Below are 18,900 nucleotides of genomic sequence, written 5' to 3' on the forward strand. Positions count from 1 at the left end.
AGATGTCGACTCAAGGGCATAAGAGCCCGGAGTGGCAGAACATCCAAACTATAAAAATCGAATGAATGTGTGCGGAGAGGACAACCTGCCGCATCACAAACTTGCTGCAGAGGGAGACCTCTAGCCAAGGTTTTAGAGGAGGAGAGCCCTCTGGTAGAGTGTGCCCTAAAACCTACTGGCGAAGCTTGACCGCGCACCTCCAAGGGCACCCCGCCCACCAAGCCGTGGCAAACCACAGTGGCCACATTGAACCTGGCAGTTGCGAGGCAAGTGCCCGCTGACAGTTGTTTCTACAGAAAATCCAGAACTGAAGCAAACTGGCAGTTAGCTGGTTGTGTAATATGAACTTTAGTAGAAGGAAACGCATGCAGGCGCATTTGTACTATGTATGCATTACTACGATCACCCCCCCCAGGCAGAAGAGGTCCTCTTCTGCCATGTAAAATCTACCCAGATCAGTTCCAAGTGGAGGGAGCCCTAGCACTTGAAATTGTCTTGATAACCTCAAGAGAAAAACCTGTGAACCTCATTTGGTACCTTTAGGGGCCAGATATGAAAGGTTTTACGATTCGGGCCAAGGATGAGAAGGTCCTCCCTGTTCAGAATCGCCCAAGGCGAGCCGTCGAGGAGAGGTATTACCTCCGAGAAACATATCCTGTTCGGCCAATAGGAGGCAAGACCCTTGCTGGTGAACATTGCCAAGACTCCCGGGAGCAGAGAAACCGGGGAAAGAAATGCATACAGACGCATTCTGGGTCATGTATGTGTCTTAACGTCCAGACCCAAGGGGGCAGGGTGATTTCAGGAAGAAGTAGAGGAGACACTGCGCTATTCATAGAGGCGAAGAGGTCCTCTTTTGCCCTAAGATCTCACCCAAACTTGTTCCCTGTGCCTGAGATAGAAGATCCTTGCTGTTTGGAATTGCCCAAGGCGAGCCATCGAGGGAAGAAATTAGCTCTGAGAACCAAGCCCTGTTCGGCCAGGGCAGTGCTATCAGTAAGAGGCAAAAACCCTTGCTGGCGAACTCTGGACAACTACTACCTTAGGGTGGAGTTCTTAACTCCCCCGTTGATATTTTCTGTCTGGACAGTAAATCTGCTCCCACATACGGCCATCCAGAGATATAACTGACCTGAGTGACAGGAGCTTGCCCTGGGCCCTAAGGAGAATCAGACGCATCAAAAATACAGCTGACAAGAACATGGGTCTCCTTGATGATTTATGTAAGAGGCTACCGCTGTATTGTCCACCTGCACCAAGACATGGCAGCCTCAGGAGGAGGTATTTCAGGACCAGAAATACAGCCGTCAACCCGAGACAGTGACTGTGACAACCGAGCTGAAGACCCTCCTATCCCCTTAAGCTGGACGACCACTTAAGGCTGCTACCCCGCCCGTCAGGGAGGCATCTGTCGTTAGCAGCCTGCGACAGCAAGACGCACCTAGAGTGGGACCCAAGGCAGAAAACCGGGGTCTGAACCACATAGAAAGGGAACGAAGCCTGAGGCGCGTAACCCTTATTGGCCTAGGGGTTTTGGCCCTTGGAAGAAATCCCCTGGCTTTGGGCCACAACAAAAACGTTCTCATGAGCAGAAAGTCCAGAGGGATCACCGTGGATGCGGTCGCCCTGAGACCTGTAAATTGTTCATACTGATAACAGTGCAACCTTGAGTGCTGACTCCCGGAAGAAAGCGAGGCAAGTGCGAAGCACTTTGCCTGTTAAAGCAATCGCAGTGCTCGCACCCGCCCTGCTGCAACGCGAGAGCAGCGTCCTTCCCCCAAACAAACAGAGCAAAAACTGAAACTAATGCGCATCGTTTGCGGTTTTCAGTCATTCTCTCTTTTTTTCTTTTCTATTTTAGATATATATATAATATTTTCTAAACAGAAGAGAAAAGAGAAAAAGGTTCACTGCACACTGCCTAACCAATTATAACTCCTAACAGAGGAAAGAAAGTTTTGACAGGGTTTGTGAAACACACAGAAACAGAATCGCTCTGAAAAAAGAGTTTCTGACGACACCTGGTGACGTATCCATTTATAGCCTGGCCGCAGGTGCATCTAATGATTACATCAGCCGAGGCTATAAATTCCGGTCAATGTTCATTGACATGTTACACACATTATTTCAGCTCGGTCACAACTAGGATTATTCCCCATAGTGCTTAGCAAAAGCGCAGCATCATAGTGAAGCTTTTTGTAAAGGGAATATGTGTTTTCTAGGGGTCTTTAGCCCCTGTAACATTTACATTTATGCATTTGGCAGACTTACAGTGCACTTATTACAGGGACAATTCCCCCGGAGCAACCTGGAGATAAGTGCCTTCCTCAAGCACACAATGGTGGTGGCTGTGGGGATGGAACCAGCAACCTTCTGATTACCAGTTATGTGCCTTAGCCAACCACGCCACCACCACTCCATACAGGGGGGCTTTGTACACCAAATACCATCACTCAGTCACTTTAATTTATAGGACAGCTATTAAAAAACTTTTGAATTAATGACCTTTAACAAAACTAAAAATTATAAATAAGCATTTTGTCTCAAAATAAATTTGTAAATTCCCCTAGCTACATTGATTTGCAACATCTAAAAAATATATAAAAAAATTACATCAAATTGATGCAACATTATCATTTAGAGATATTAGCAAATATCTCATGAATCAGGAATATTTTGTAGTGCATAGAGACAAACAGGTGTTTAGGAAAGTACTGTGGTAGTCTATGTTGCTAATAGTGTTTTGGAAGAAAATAAAATCAAAGGAGCTTTTTACCCAGCGGGGCCTTTAGCCCCGGTGTACGCTAAAAATCTTCAACTTTATAAAACAAATGGCATGTCACACATCACACCATCAGATGTTTATCTGAAGAACGTTACATTTAAAATTTTCTTCCTTTTCCAGAACTCTATGTGGACACAGACATGTAGAATATTCCTCGTATTTAGTAAAATTATCTCAGAAAAATTGACATTTGGCTTCCGAAAGTACATGTACCTTGATACAGTATGAACCCCATTCAGCCAAATTACTGACAAACGCCATCCCCCTTCAGACATTTTTGCATGGAGTCAAGTGCAAGTACATTTCCCTCTAGCACTATTGATTGCATTGCACGAGCAACCCCCCCGAGACACGGGTTCTGGTCCATTTGGAAAAATGGTGAATGCAATTTGGAGATTGCATTTTCACTCGAAAATTTAATTTTTACTCCACGGACAGTTAGGTATAGGGTTGGGGTTTGGGTTATGTGCCCATGCGGCCTTATGCTAAACAGCACTTCCAGCTTCAGCCACTGAGAGCAGTAATTCGAATTTTGGTAAGCACAGACCAATTTCAGTAGCAAAATGTTTGACCTACTGTTGCCAAAATAACAGTGTGATTAGGCTGTTAAGAGACCAAAACGAAAACATGAGGAAAAAAATCATGTTGTGTCCTCAGGATTTTATGAGGCTCATCATGTGACTGCGCTGTCTGTCACAAATATGCAAGGAAAAACAGCAAAATAATCACATTGTCAAAGTGATCAACTATATTTTACATTTATCAGATGCTTTTATCCAAGTGCTTTCAATATAAGTGACACAGTGCATTCAAGTATACATTTATCAGTTTGTGAGTTCCCAGGGATTTGAACCCATAAACTTGCTGTTGCTAGCACCATAATCAAGCAGTTGAGCTACAGGAACACATATTTTTTTAAATAAAATAAACACAATATATACAATTATACAACACAATATATCATGGCAGGTAATTATTCTCAGGTTTGGCCCTTGATTGGAATTTCATTTTGGACTCTGTTTATGAGCAATAACACAGGCTTTCATGCACAACACAGGCTTTCATGCACACATAAACACATAAAAGCATGCTCTTATGCACATGCACAAAAATTTAACAGTAAACAGCTGAATCACTGTGGTCTCTAGCGATAAAATCTCCATTGTGCTCCCAGAGACAAGACTGTCACCAGTAGAAACAATATCAATCTAAAATATAGTTTAGTCAGCACTCAGCTGATGGACAGAAGCTGGTACGTGATACATTGCACACAGTTGCGATGCAATGTTCCTTGGGGGAAAGCCAGATACAGTTCATTATTAAAGTGTGCAGTTTCTAGGCTGTCTCGGATGCTCATGATTAAAACAAAAATAATAAAATTGGGGAACTTGTCCAAATGTTTGGTTTAAATAACGATTCAATCAGTCTTCTTTGTGTTTGGATTGCTTGAAACACAGTAAATAAACAAGGACGTAAACTTTTTTTTTAAGGCAGAAAATGGGTAGCATTCCCAAGCAGAATGTTTGGGTTAAATCACGATTCAATCAGTCTTCTTCATGTTTTGATTGTTTGCATCACAGTGAATAAACAAGGACATCAACATTCTGTTTAGAAGTAAAAAATACATGTACAAAAAATATGTATTAATTAATATAGTTTAAAAAATAAAATTACTTTTTTGTCACATGCTGGTAAATAGTAATTTACTGTATAAACTTTATTAAAAAACAAAACTTTGTTTACCAGAACATTGTGTTATTTATTAAAGTTTTACAACCATTGCATTAACCTCTTAAGAACCTTGCCATTTTTGGGGATTTCCGCCTGGATTTGGCCTACCCAAATTAAAAAGCTTCCCATTCCCACATACTTTGGCCTAAATACACAGTTTTGGTGTCATTTTACAGGAAACTCTTTGAAGTTGCATAAAACACTGCTAAAAATAAAAAAAAAATTAAATATATGTTGTCTGAACAGTAATAACCCTCCTAAAAAAAGAGGCGCTTTTTGATTTTTTTTATATAAATTCATTTTTGAAAGTGTATAACTCAAGCCCTGTAAACCCTAGCAGCAAGCAGACAGTTTTGGCTGTTTCCACTAGATGTCAGCAAATACCTGAAAAAGGAATTTTGTCTGTATCATGTTTTATTTAATATCTATTTCAATTTATTTGAAGGGAGGACTATTACCTTTTTTTGGTGTACTTTCCGCCTACCCAAATCTAAAGTCTCCCCATACCCATATACAGTGCTATAAATGCAAAATCCCAGTGTAATTTTACAGAAAACCCTTTGTCATTACATAAAACACTGTTGAAAGTGGTAAATATGCGCTCTGGTGTCTGGTGAGACGCGTCTGTGTGTTTTGCGCACGTAACCTACCCAGTGATCACTTCACAGTCTGGATGCAATATCACAGCCCCTGACTGGTCTATTTGATCTTGAGAGACATTGCCGGAAAGCGGAGGGTCTAAGCTTTACGGCAATATATGCTTTATCCGGATCGGATGTTTACATATTTTCCTGGATTGTTGAATATCATATAACATTACTTTGTGGTGTTTCTGCACTCGTGTGACATATCGAGGGATTACTTGGGCACACAACCACAGAAAACACTGAAAAACGGCTCATTTTGCAGAAAATAACCTAAGGTAAAGGATTATGTAGCATTTGTGGCTAACTGTGCTGTCTAGTGCGAGTAGCACGGCAAATATTCAATAATTTCACTTCATGATTCATTCGAAGTGTATTAGATATGTGATTATACCTCAATAAAAAGACTTATTGGAACTTCTTACTGGCAATGAGAGCTTTCATTTGATACATGGTTTGTACATGTGCGTCATATTTGAGCGATATGAGACATATGTATTCAAAATAGTGATGTGTCGTTCATGAACGATTCGTTCATTTTGAACGAATCTTTAATATGACTCGGGACTACCGAGTTGTCTCAGAGAGTGATTCGTTCATTTTGTGTTGACCGCGCATGCGCGCAACATCGCATAAGGTACATGAAGTCATAAATGATTAGTTCATCTTTCGCGAGTCTTCGGGTTCGGCCGGGTCCGAGTCTTTCGTTCTTCCTGTCAGTCCCATAGAGACTATGCTGTCAGTACCGGAAAGAGAAATGATTAGTTCGTCTCTTCGGTTTCGAGTCGTTCGTTCTTCAAGTCAGACTCACAAACCCATAGCACTATAAACCCGAAGACTCGAGAGTCGAGACTTGAACTAATCATTTATCTTTCCGGATCCGGACTGGTATGCTGCATGTGCATGCAGTCAGTGAGTGCATTGGCTGCTGTGTCACACCACACGGCCCACACACAGACACTGACGAGTCGACATCGACAACTAAGTATTTTTAACGTTTTGAAGTTCGAACCCGATGACACAAGAGGCGGAGAAAAAGGAGGTGAGGTGAACTAACTGCAATAGCTTAAACTTAAGACCCAATTAATAAATTAATATTTCGGTTTCTTATAAATTGGCTTTGGCTGCATTACCCTATAGTTTATTTTTATTTATTTATTTCAAATTGAATCAACATTTTCGTAAGTAGACTACTTGATGTTTTGGGCTATTTAACATGACATTTAATTATATTCTGCTGAAATGAACGAAATGACTCGAAAAAAGATTCGTTCATTTTGCTGAACGAGACTCAAAGATCCGAGTCAGTAAAATGATCCGAACTTCCCACTACTAATTCAAAAACGCACATAATTATGACACGACTTTTGATGGGTGGAACTATGTAATTTATTGTAAATAAGTTACTTAGTGTAAAACAAATGCCAAAGTGATGCATATCTCAAGAAAGTAGACATTCTAAGCTTTCAAATGGTACCAGATATGAGCTCATAACTCCTCCGCATACATTTAAAATTGGAAGTACATTATTACTGACGTAATTTTAAATCCCGGAACCGGGATCGTGGATTTTAAGATGTTTTTAACTGTGTTCTATGCACCTGCCCTAAACCACCAAGGTAAGATGTATTTATTTGTATAAGGTTAACAAAAGCTAAACTTCTCATAAAATATTAATTGCAGTTCCAGCAAGTATGACAAAATATTGTTATGTCCATTAGCAACATGTTCTGTTGAAAAATATCACCATTAGTAAAAAAAGAACTAGAGCATCAATACTAATGCTGCTGGTGTCCTGGACTTAAAAGAGACATGTGAACAAACAGTGACACTTATCTCCTTGCACTTCACATGCTCTGACATGAACTGAGCTGGACAATTGCTCGTATGCCTAATGCTCTGGTTTTGTATTCATGGCCCATGGCTTTTTCCCCCCATTACTCGACATGTCAGAAGCAGTTTAGTGCTGGTGCAGGTGTTTGCTAGAGGCTAAATTTACCTGAGATGCTCACTGAATGGGGATGTGGAGGGACATCACCTTGATTGGAATTTCATTTCATCAGACAGGTTCAGTTCTACCTCTGCAGATATGGATAATTATGACATGCATTAAGTGCACTACACTTTCATACTGTATATGAAAGGCACGTCCAAGGGTATAGATTTGGCTTGAACATTAAAAAAAAAAAAAAAAAAACAGGACTGACTGTCATTATATTATTTTACTGCTCAGATTTTAATATTCTGATGTTGCTTATTATTTGTTTGAGTCAGTGATGAGTGACTTTCCAACATTTTCTTTCCTTTATGGCAAAATACCACTTAAAAGAGAGCTATGGACTAAACAATTTATTCAATTTTCACGCCTCAGTTGTATTAAAATAGCAATTAACACTGGTATTTCTCCTATTCCCCAGATAATTAAAATATGCAAAAACATCACAGCATTGTCTAGATGAGCCAATTACACTTGCTTCCACACACTGGAGCAAAAAACACAAACCAGTCAAATTAATTTAGCAGCAAATTGGAGATTAAACTGCTAACTGCACAAGAATAATATAATGGTGCTCTACAAACGTGATACACTACATCAGGTCTACCTCAGGTAAAGACTGTGAGCTGTCAATTTGCTGCTTTTGCTATCTTGCATTTACCTTCCCAGTACTTATAAAGATCAGATGAAATGAAGAAGAGGAAGGGAGGAGGTTATTGGAACAGCAATTTAGAGATTAAGGGAAGCCTCACGTTGGCCTTTAGATGTTATGACACTGCTGTCTTCACTCCAGATAGACTTAATTTAGCTAATCATTCCTTTGTTTAATGAGGCTGTGACATTTGATTGGAGGCTGACCTTTGTGTTGAAATATAATTCGACATGCATTGATGTACGTATGTTTGCCCATTCAGGGAAGTCATAAAATTGTTCTTGCTTGTATATTACTAACCATTAATCTAATTTAATGGAGGAATGTATTGTTAATGTCCCTCTCAGTGAATGTAATCTATGCATGCTAATGTGCAAAACTGGTTAAGATAAATAATTTCACAGTACCGCAGATATGCATTATACAATTGTGGAATCAAAACATCTTTTCCTCCAGTCATCAGTTAGTCCATGTTGAGTGTCATGTCAGTTGTGTTTTATATCATATGTCTGTGGTTGTACCATGCTCCTAATTGGGCATTAAACTTTCACCCAATTTGCAGACTATAACAGACCTCAGTGCACAGCATACACAGATAGTGTCAAACCAATTTGTTTGACAGTCAAAAGTTTTGCACAGATTTATGGAGCACAATAGTTGATCTACCCAGAGGGCACTCTGGAGGACTAGCCTTTGCATTACCAACAAGGACAAATTGCAGACTGGTGGTGATTAAAGCTAATGCTAATCATCATCCTTCTAGGACAAAGAATACAATATTCTCCAGATGCTGAGGTTACCATATGTTGGCTACTCTATCCAGAACATGTGCAGCTGGCTCTGTCATGTACATAATGTAGATTATGAAATACAGCCAATGATCATAAATATAACAGTACGTAAGTATATATAGATGGCATATCTCCACTTCAACACCATCCAGCAGCCTCATGTTTCTCTCAATTAGCCTATTAACCAATTAAACTGAGCAATCAGAAAAACTTTCAAAAACAGCATATTGTTTTTGTTCTCTGTTTGCATTTAAATGTTGAGCAGTGCAACAGTTTTTGAAAATTTGTTTTATTTAATAGCAAAGTTTTATGAGCATGCCAAGATTTTTACCAAAACAGTAGCTAGACGCATGCTCTTGGCTCTTCGACAATTCAACCACCTTCTTTGCTGAAAGTTTTCTGCCAGTTATGTGCCAAGTACAGCTTTGAGAATGTATTCCACCCTCAGTTTTTCTAAGAAGAGCCCACACAGTGTTTGATGAACTGCCCTGTGATGAGTACCAAAAAGACCTCTGCACCGTGTTCATGCATGACCTTAAACCAATTTACTTTCCAATCCCTAAAAATATCTCTGCATGCTAAAAGCTGATGTGTCAAATTTGTGGATAATAAAATATTTTGTTCTATCCCAGCTTAATATGCAGAGACAAATGTAAGTAAACGATTCATAGGTTGCTTTCCCAAAAAAAGTAAACACTGGGGCTCTGTGACATTTTCAAACATTCCTCTGGTTGTTTCAGTGGTTAATTTAGCCCTTCACTACATGGGATCAACCAAAGCTACTAGCTGTAAAATCTGTTTGACTATCTGTTTGTTCGACCAATGGCAAACGGAGAGTTTATTCCAAAATCAGTTTAAAAAGCATCTTTCTGTATGAGACGCTAGTCTAGTGTAATGCAAATATAATGTTAAATTCTGTGATGATGCAAATGCTTTGCAACAACATTTTGCTGCACTTTATTTGGCCCATAAAAATCAGAGGAGGCTAAGATTGCTTTGATAATTGCAGTATAAAAAAAAGACAACAACTGTTATGTGCCACATGTTTTTTTGTTTTTTTCATCTTTGGGCTCCTAAACTTCTGTGTTCTGACATAGTTTCATTTGGGGGGAATAATGTTTTACACATGTGACCTGAACAACCAGATTATTTCACACTTGGCCGGCATTGAGGGCAATATTGGCATACATCTTGGAGGGCATTGACACTTGTTATTTTCATGATCAGATAGCTATCCGATCAGTAAAAATAAAGTGCCTGAACCAATGGCAGAACATCAATTTGAAAACAAAAGCTAAATCGGTACATTTATGACATTACTCATTCAGATGCCCTACCTGGTGTGTCCCCAAAGGGTTTCTGTGGTTTGGCAGTCACTCTGGAGTTAGCGCTTGGCTGTGTGGTGCTGTGACTTTTAGGATGCGTGGTTGTAATCACCGCATACGTCCTTTGGAGGCTCCGTGTAGTAGTGCTAGTTACACCAACTGTGGTGGTGGAGGGTGTTATTGAGGTGACTGTGGTGTTGGGGATCACCCTTGCATCCTCCTCAAGTCCCTCATCAACCCCTGTGGGGCCCCAGTCAATAAATCCTGCCACTGTGGTGGTCCTCCCCTCCAGGGAGTCATAGGCATCCCCTTTCAGCTGCCTCTGTGAGCGAGATAAATGCAGATTTAAATCAGATTTACTCCCATCTGGTAATGCAACTGACTTTCCTTTGTCGGAGGGGGTCAATTTGCACTCTGCACAAAGTTGTTGTTTCTGGAGAGACCGGCGGTTCCTTTGCCCCCATAACGTGGTGCCCCCCAGCTGTAATGGCAAAGGGGTGGAAAAACCATGATGCAAGGTGCCCAGAGTCCTCGTGTGCTGGCCATTGAGCATGTCCCGAATAGGCAGAGTGTGTGGCTGCCGGTAGGGCACTGTTCTGGGCAGTAGTTTGAGTATGAGCCCCTGGCCTGCTGGTGCACACAGAGACAGATCCAATGTTATATGGACAAGGACGAAGAGGATCCACATTCTACATCCCAGCATTCCCCCAGGTCTCCAAGCAACCATGGAACTGGAGAGCCGAAAAAGAAAGAAAGAAAGAGAGAAATCAGCCAAATTTAAGCACCTTAATCAGAGTGCTTGTTTTCATCCTCCACTATCACATCACAGCAAGAGGATGCAGACACAATAAGAGTCACGCAAGTTCTTTACATTAAAGACTCCCTTGTTAGATCTTTCAAAGACAGAACAGATAGGCCTATGCAGCATTCTTTGTAGTGTCCTTATTTCCAACTCCATTTTCCAGTCTAGCGATTTTCGCTCTAGGCTTCGTTCTGCTCTGTGACTCACTAAATTCTCATAAATTGAACTCCAATATTAATTAGATGTCTGATTCCCCCCTAACAGCTAGATGCTAAAAGCACTCTTCAATGTTGTTTTCAAAGACTTTTACTTTCAAAGCCCTCACACATTTACTTTGTTACATTTTTACATTTGTATTTACATTTTTAAATTTTTGTTAAATTTTTTACATCTAATAAAATTAGAATCTGTCATTGATCTAATTATCTTGACACAGATAGGAACACCTACAACCCATTCAACCACAAAATGCCCCATTAACTTCCACTGAGACTCTGCCTCTATGGTTTAAAAACCTTGTTTTTAGCCTAGGGCAGTGGTTTTCCACCTGTGGGCCCGTAATAATAATTTTGTTAATATATGTAAACATTTCTAAATCTTAATTAAATATCATAATTCGATATATAATTAAGTAAATACAAATAAATATTAAACTGTTACTGTGCGTTCACTATTCGAGATCACTGATTGGTTTGTTTAAGAATAACCCACCAATTTGTCATATTCTTGCTGCATACAGTAACTGTGGGCTACAACAGATTTAAAAATGGATAAATTGTTATCAATAGGGTCACTGAAAAGGATAGATACAGATGTTTCACATGTGTGGGAGCGGAGAACGAGCAGCTACCGCTCTGTGTTGTATGCTCAGAAGTCTTGTCAAATGAAGCTTTGAAACCGAACAAACTACAATGGCACTTGGAGAAAAAACATGTGAATATGTGTCCAAGCCTATTCAGTTTTTGGAGAACAAACTTAGAGTACCAAAGCAGGAAAAAAACACTTGAAACTGCATGCTCTGGCAACGACAAAAGAAAAGCAGTGGAGGCATCTTATCGTGTAGCAAAGCTCATCGCAAATGCTGGAAAACCTCACACAAAAAATTTGATTTTACCTGCTGTGAAAGAAATGGTTGGCGTGATGTGTGGAGAAAAGGCATATATACATAACGGAGAATTACAAGAGGTTTCCTGTAAGCCGCTGCTGGCTCAATCAACTGCCGAAGCCATATTTGATATTTTGAATGCATTATTGTGTCAAATTGAATAGATTGGTCTAAATGCGTGGGTCTGAGCACAGATGGAGCAAGAGCGATGGTGGGGCATCGCAACAGAGTCATTGCGCGCGTGAGATGTGTATTGTATCTCAGATGTGTATTGTATGAGGCTGTTAAAATAGTTAATTTCATAAAGACTAGGCCCCTTCAGTCACGTTTGTTTCAACTTCTTTGTGAAGAAATGGGCAGTGACCATGTTCAGCTTCTTTTACACACTGAGGTACAATGGCTTTCACGGGGCAGGGTGCTTACTCGCCTCTTCGAATTACGCAACGAAGCACAGATTCTTTTATCCGACTCAAAATTTCACCTTTCGGACCGCCTCAGTGATTTAAAGTGGCTTACAAAATTGTCCTACCTTTCTGATATTTTCAATCACATAGAAGTCTTTATGTTATCCATTAAGCTAAGATTGTTTCATGGTTGTTGTTTTCAAATTATTCACACATTGCAAATTACAAATGGTCAGGACTCGGGTTTGATCGCTGTCTTTTCAGTTCTGTTTCCCTTGTGTCTTTGTTTTTGTTATTCCCTTCAACCTGGCAGCTGCACGCAGCACAGCTGGTTTCTCACCTGTTTTCTCTCTATTGATTGTTCGCTCTATATCTGCTCTCGCTTTGCGCTTGTCACTTGAGCCTGACTCTAGTCTTGTTTGCTTTGTCCAGTGCTCCAGGTCTCTGCCAGATTTGACTCTGCTCATCTTGACCCTGCTCTGACTGTTCCCTCTGACTGATTGCTCCACTGCCAGTCTACCTGCTGCCGACCTATGCCTGGATCTGGTTTTCCCGTTTTCCTGAGCACTGCCAGCCCGATCTCTCGAGGCTTGGAGACCCGTTATCTGTTTTTCTGTTCATTGCCAGTTTATTCAATAAAGACTGTTAATAATCCACTTCTGAGTCCTCGGTTATTAACCCGACACAAATAGCCGGGTCCGTTAAAATGTTTGCAGTGGGCCGTGGAAATGTATGTGTTTGGTTGTGTGGGCCACGAGTTGAAAACGTTGGGAACTACTGGCCTAGGGCTTTTCCCTAAGGATTAAGGTTTGGTATTTGTTCTAGTACATTGGCCCAAGCTGTCATACCTTTTTATGAGTATAGTGTTGTATCTACAAACCAAGGATCTTTATTGAGCAAGACAGAAAGAGAGAGTTCAAAAAGGGATAAAGAATCTGTTATCTTTACTGTCCTTCGATCAAATTGGTCATGGTCAAGGGCTAATTTAAAGGGATTAATGAACCCCTACATGGCCATACATTTGTTAAGCAGTGTATATTATGGGTCTGTTCCAAAACTTATTGAACTGCCTTCGTAAGATGCCGATTTGGAACTCAGATTTGGAATTAGCAATTGTGGTGAAAAGAGGTGATACAAGAACAACGCGATACTTTAATGAGCATAAATATGCATAGCACACATTTTTGGGTGAAATAGTCAGTTTTGTCATTACTAACTTTTGGGAATAATTTTGTCCCTAGTCTAGATAACTAGCCCTATTGAGTTGATATTGACTTAGCTGAACCATTGGTAAACATATGCAGATAGATGGTAGGTCATAGATGCAGTCATAGATGGTAAACAGTTGAGGCTGTCTGAAGCTGAGACAAATCAAATTACCTAAGTGAGGAACTAGGGATGTGGGTAGATGCAGAAAGAACTGTCAGAAGGAACGAGTTATATATTTGTGGTAAACAGAATAATATGAACATCAGAAAGAGAGAGAAAACTGTAATAGCAGCTGGTTTCTCTTCGAAACCTCAGATAGTGCCACACTTCTTGCTGATAATTAAAATAGCAAGGCTTTGGTGGTAAATCATCACAGTTTATGAGGAATTTTGACAACTATCATTCCAGAGGAGAATAAACAGTCTGTCATATAAAGCGCCATTTCAAGTAATTTACCTATACTTAACAGCACGATAAAGAGCTTGTTCAGCATGCTGCTTTATCTGTTCAAGAATAAGATGGATTCCTCAAGCATGCAAGGAGAGGGGCCTTGCTCTTCATTTTTTCCCCCCTTTTGCCTCTCTTCACATCTCTCTTCTTTGCTATTACAAAGTGGACTTGAGGGATCTGGTCTGACTGAACTGGGTCAGGACCTTGCATTGGCCTCTCACCTGTGAGATTTTACCTCACTAATAAGGTAATTCAGTCCCATTGGGCAGGGCCTCAGTGGGCCCTGACTCACACTCCCTCTGCTAATGTGTTCCATTAGAATGCAATTCCTGCCAAGAACATCATTGTATTTAATTAAGGGGATGTATTGGAGGGGATGTCGTACTATTAATGATAGCAGTCCTCTGGTTTATTGATGAAATTAGGTGACTACACCATCATTTGAATTCACAGAGAATGCTAAATTAAGGGTAGCTGAAGACAGGGTGTTATTTCTATGAATAACCCCCTCCTTGGTCTTTACTTATAACGGATTGTCTAAGATTCAGGTCAGTTCAGCATAGTGTAGCCCATTTAGATTCTGCATTGTGTTTCAAGACATCATCCAAAATTCAAAGGTCTTGTTGTTTCTAGTTAGATTTTCAAAGAAAACAATTTGAATTCCCAGCTTAACAATAGTAAGAGACAGAATACCTGCCCACATTTACATTTTTCAATGTTTCATATGACTGTGTAATACATTAAACTGATAACAACTGCAAAAACAAATAAATAAAGTAGCAATGAATGAAATAAATAAAATCTTCAAGACTTTAATAAATTTTCCCCTTTTTGGATATTCATTAGGATAATGGTCAATATGTTTGCAAGCTTGCATAACATTTGTGCTTAGCCGCTTTAACAGCAGAACAAATAGACTTATTGAGAATGTAAATAATTGCTCTATATTCAATATTATTTTCTCATCCATATTTATGATAAAACGTTTTTTAATTTATTAAGGAAATTGTTAAAATAACACATTTCCGGACACATGCAAGTTAAAAGAAGAGGCTAAAAGTAAAATGGAAAATATGTTATCTTTAGGAAGCCTGAAAGACAATGATCAAACTCTTGTTTTCAACACAGAAAAAAGTGGAACCTGGTTGATTTAACCTTTAAAAATTACTTTAGCTGGTGTAACCCAAAGTAGTATGGTTGATTCAGTAATAATACATATTTTAACTTGAATATAACCAGTTAATTTCTGAAGTCTTTGAATACATAACTCAACGGCCACTTTATTAGGTACACATGCACATCTACTTATTCATGCAATTATTTAATCAGCCAATAGTGTGGCAGCAGTGTATTGTATAAAATCATGCAGATATGGGTCAGGAGTTTCAGTTAATTTTCACATAAAAACATCAGAATGGGGAAACATTTTTCTCATTGAATTAGACCATGGCATGATTGTTGGTGCAAGGTGGGACGGTTTGAGAATTTCAGTAACTGCTGATCTCCTGGAATTTTCACACACAACAGTCTCTATAGTGTAGAGCAGGGGTGGCCAATACGTCGATCGCGATCTACCAGTCGATCGCAAAGGCAATGCTGGTAGATCGCACAAAATGTAAATGTACTTTCATTCAATTTTATTAAAAAATAAATATAATGTCTTTCCTTCTTTTAGTTTCTGTCTGACTTGCACTTGACGAGTAATATTCACCAGGTGAGGTTTTGTTTATTCAGTTGCCATGACAACTAGGTTTGCAAATACGCGCCTTCCAAGGACTTCTGAGAACAGAGCGCGAAATTGCGATGCTACTGCCCGGATTAGGCAAAACTGTCTGATTCCATTCAGTGCAAGTCATCAGAATAAGTTAAATGCCCTGGCTATTGTAATCTATTGTGCTGTAGGTGTTTTGGGTTTAGTTTTAAAACTGAATGATATCAACATTGAACATTATTATATATTTTTTTATTAATTAGAAGATGAATTCCTTGTAGGGATACATGCAGTAGTCCCAACAAGCATTTTCTTATTTTAAATGAAATGTTTTTTTAGTTGGTAGATCTTATTGAGTTGGTCATTTAAAAGTAGATCATCACACAAAAAAGTGTGGGCACCCCTGGTGTAGAGAATTGTGCGAAAAAAAAAAAGTTCTGTGGACGAAAATGCCTTGTTGATGAGAGAGGTCAACGAAGAATGGTCAGACTGACAGAAAGGTTACAGTAATTCAGATAACCCCTTTGTACAATTGTAGTGAGAAGAATAGCATCTCATAATGCACAACATGTCGAACCTTGATGTGGATGGGCAACAACAGCAGAAGATCATGTTGGGTTCAAGTTCTGTCAGCCAAGAACAGAAAACGTCTTGGTTACTGTCGTAACCTCCGTTCCTTGATGGAGTGAACGAGACGTTGTGTCGATGAAGTGACACTAGGGGTCGTTCTTGGGAGCCCGATTCACCTTTAGATCTTTGAGAAAAAGGCCAATGAGAATTGGCAAGTTGAATTTGCATGCCACTCCCTCTGACATACAGGTAAATAGGGAGGCCGGCAGGCAAGTTCATTCAGGTTTTGCACTGAGGAACCGAGACAAGGACCCTGCCGTTACAGCGGTAAAGTTCTGTCTGTAGCAAGAGGGACACAATGTCTCGTTCCCTCCATCAGGGAATGGAGGTTACAGCAGTAACCAAGACGTTCCCCTTCTGTCACTCACTCGACGTTGTGTCGATGAAGTGACACTAGGGGTCCCATATACGAAATGCCACAATGACTGAACTGGTCATGTGAATTGCCGATGCAGGTGTAGGCAAGCTACTAGGTTACTATGAGCATAGGAACAGATGCACTCGGGATGCACGGAGCCTCCCCAGACACCCCAAGAAGTCACGTAACATATATGGGAGCAGGCCACGCCAGCCGCAGCCTTTTCTCTCTAAGTTTTTCTCTCCATAGAAAAATTATTCAGCTGGGACCTAAACATTTTCATTAAAGGAAGGTGTCCTTTTCTGTTCTTCTTCTATCAGGGGGAAAAGGCCCTGTGGAAGACACACCCTGCCCTGCCGGTGGTAAGTCCTGCCCTACGCAGGGGGGGAGATTTTAAAAACACAGCGACCGGGGCTGAGAGGGCTCTGCCAAGGGAGACGCGGGTCTACCACAAGGAAGGGGGAGACCTGCCGTGGAAGATACATCACAGGAGGTTAATAAGGTAATCAAAAACCTGTTGATCAATTACCCGAAATCTAGGCACTCTTCACTGACAGAGAATGCTTGCAGGTCCCCGACCCTCTTGATGGAAGTCAGGAAGGCAGTCTTCAGAGAGACTTTAACTCAACTGACTCGTGGGGCTTGAAGGGGGCTCTCCGTAGGCCTGAGAAGACCACGGAGACACCCCATGAGCGAAAGAGGCTTGGGCTAGGAGGGTTCAGCCTCCTAGTGCCTCTCAGGAACCAGATGATCAGGTCATGCTTACCGAGGGACTTACCTTGAACCACGTCGTGGTGTGCTGATATAGCAGCTAAATAAACCTTGAGGGTGGAGGGGGTAAGCTGCCCATTCAGCTTCTCTTGCAGGAAGGAAAGCACTGACCCGATTGCGCAGCTCTGGGGGTCTTCACTCCGGGAAGAACACCACTTAGTGAAGATACACCACTTCAGCGAGTAGAGCTGCCTTGTTAAACACAGTGGGCGGTAGACCAGTTAGGTCCATTGCGTCCCATCCAGTGACCAGACATGGAGATTCCAGAGGTCTGGGCGTGGGTGCCAGAGGGTGCCCTGTCCTTGAGAAAGAAGGTCCGTCCTCAGGGGAATTTACCAGGGAGGAGCTGTCACGAAGAGTGTGATGTCCGAGAACCAGGTCTGAGTGGGCCAGTATGGAGCCACGAGGGTGACTGTGATCTGCTGTGACGTTGAGGTTGCCCGGGATGTAAATGCCGGTTGTGCTTGGGTTGCCAAAGGGGAATGCCCTTGGTGAACAGAGTGTGCACACTCTTGAGCCGCGGCGGGGCAAGATGTGCCGTATTGCCTGTTGCTTCACTGCCGAGAAATGCTGGGTGCAGTCCTCGACAGTGTCGCCGATAGGCTGGCCTGGGATATGGGGCATTGAGGAACCGTGCCACGTCTGCCTCCCTCATCTCGACCAAGTTCAGCCATAGGTGGCGTTCCTGGACAAAGAGTGTGGACATCATCTGCCCGATGGATCGTGCTGTGACCTATATCACTCAGAGGGCAAGATAGGCCATCGAGCACAGTTCTTGTAACACAACGGAATCAGAACTACCCTTGTTTAACTCTTTCAGAGCTTCGGCCTAATGGACCTGAGAGAGGGCCATGGCACGAAGGGCAGAAGTGGCCTGCCCGGCAGCACTGTAGGGTTTTTGTCATCAGTGACGGTGAGTCTGCCAGGTGGTAGCGTTCAGCGGCCACAGGTGTGCCACGATCGCTTTGTCCACTCGGGGCATCGCGGCATAACCCTCGGTCGTCCCCTCATTGAGGGTAGTGAGAGTGGACGAGCCAAAGGACCGGGTTCGGGCAGTAAAAAGGTGCTATCCGCAATCACGTCAGCTCGTCATGCACTTCCGGGAAGATCGAGACTGGAGGTCTTTTATTTGAAAGGCGAGAGTTACAATTCCACAGTCGCCATGTTGAACTTATAATATTAACCCTTCAGTTTTAACAGTGTGGCCTGTCTCCTCATGTTGTCTATTGGTTTCATTTACCCATACCAGAGCACAGAACCACAGAAGCTTTTATTAACAGAGCTCAGGAGCTAAAGGTTACAGATGCTTCATGTTTGATGATGCAACAAATTATTGGGAACTTTTTAATACAATATTATCCATTATACTGAGAAGAGGCCACTCTAAGGGTACGTTTACATGACAAAGATGTACTAAAAACAGAAACGTTTGTCCTTTGTGTTTTTGAAAAGTTTCACGTACAGACGATAACATTGTCAAAATGATTCCCGTTCACGCGGATCCATGAAAATGACTAAAAATGCTGTATTATGCAT

At 41.2% G+C, this 18,900-nt stretch overlaps 1 protein-coding gene across 2 annotated transcripts in view; it reads right to left on the reverse strand.

Annotated features, from left to right (window-relative positions):
* ajap1 (adherens junctions associated protein 1) overlaps positions 1-18,900 on the reverse strand; it is a 100,492-nt gene that overhangs the window by 29,978 nt on the left and 51,614 nt on the right. For both annotated transcript variants that reach the window (XM_052094674.1, XM_052094675.1), the window contains exon 2: positions 9,937-10,655. In XM_052094674.1, coding sequence (XP_051950634.1) covers positions 9,937-10,655 — 719 coding nt within the window. The remainder of the gene's footprint in view (positions 1-9,936; positions 10,656-18,900) is intronic.

Source organism: Xyrauchen texanus, chromosome 27 (assembly GCF_025860055.1).
Source record: "Xyrauchen texanus isolate HMW12.3.18 chromosome 27, RBS_HiC_50CHRs, whole genome shotgun sequence".
In the NCBI taxonomy this organism is placed as follows: Eukaryota; Metazoa; Chordata; class Actinopteri; order Cypriniformes; family Catostomidae; genus Xyrauchen; species Xyrauchen texanus.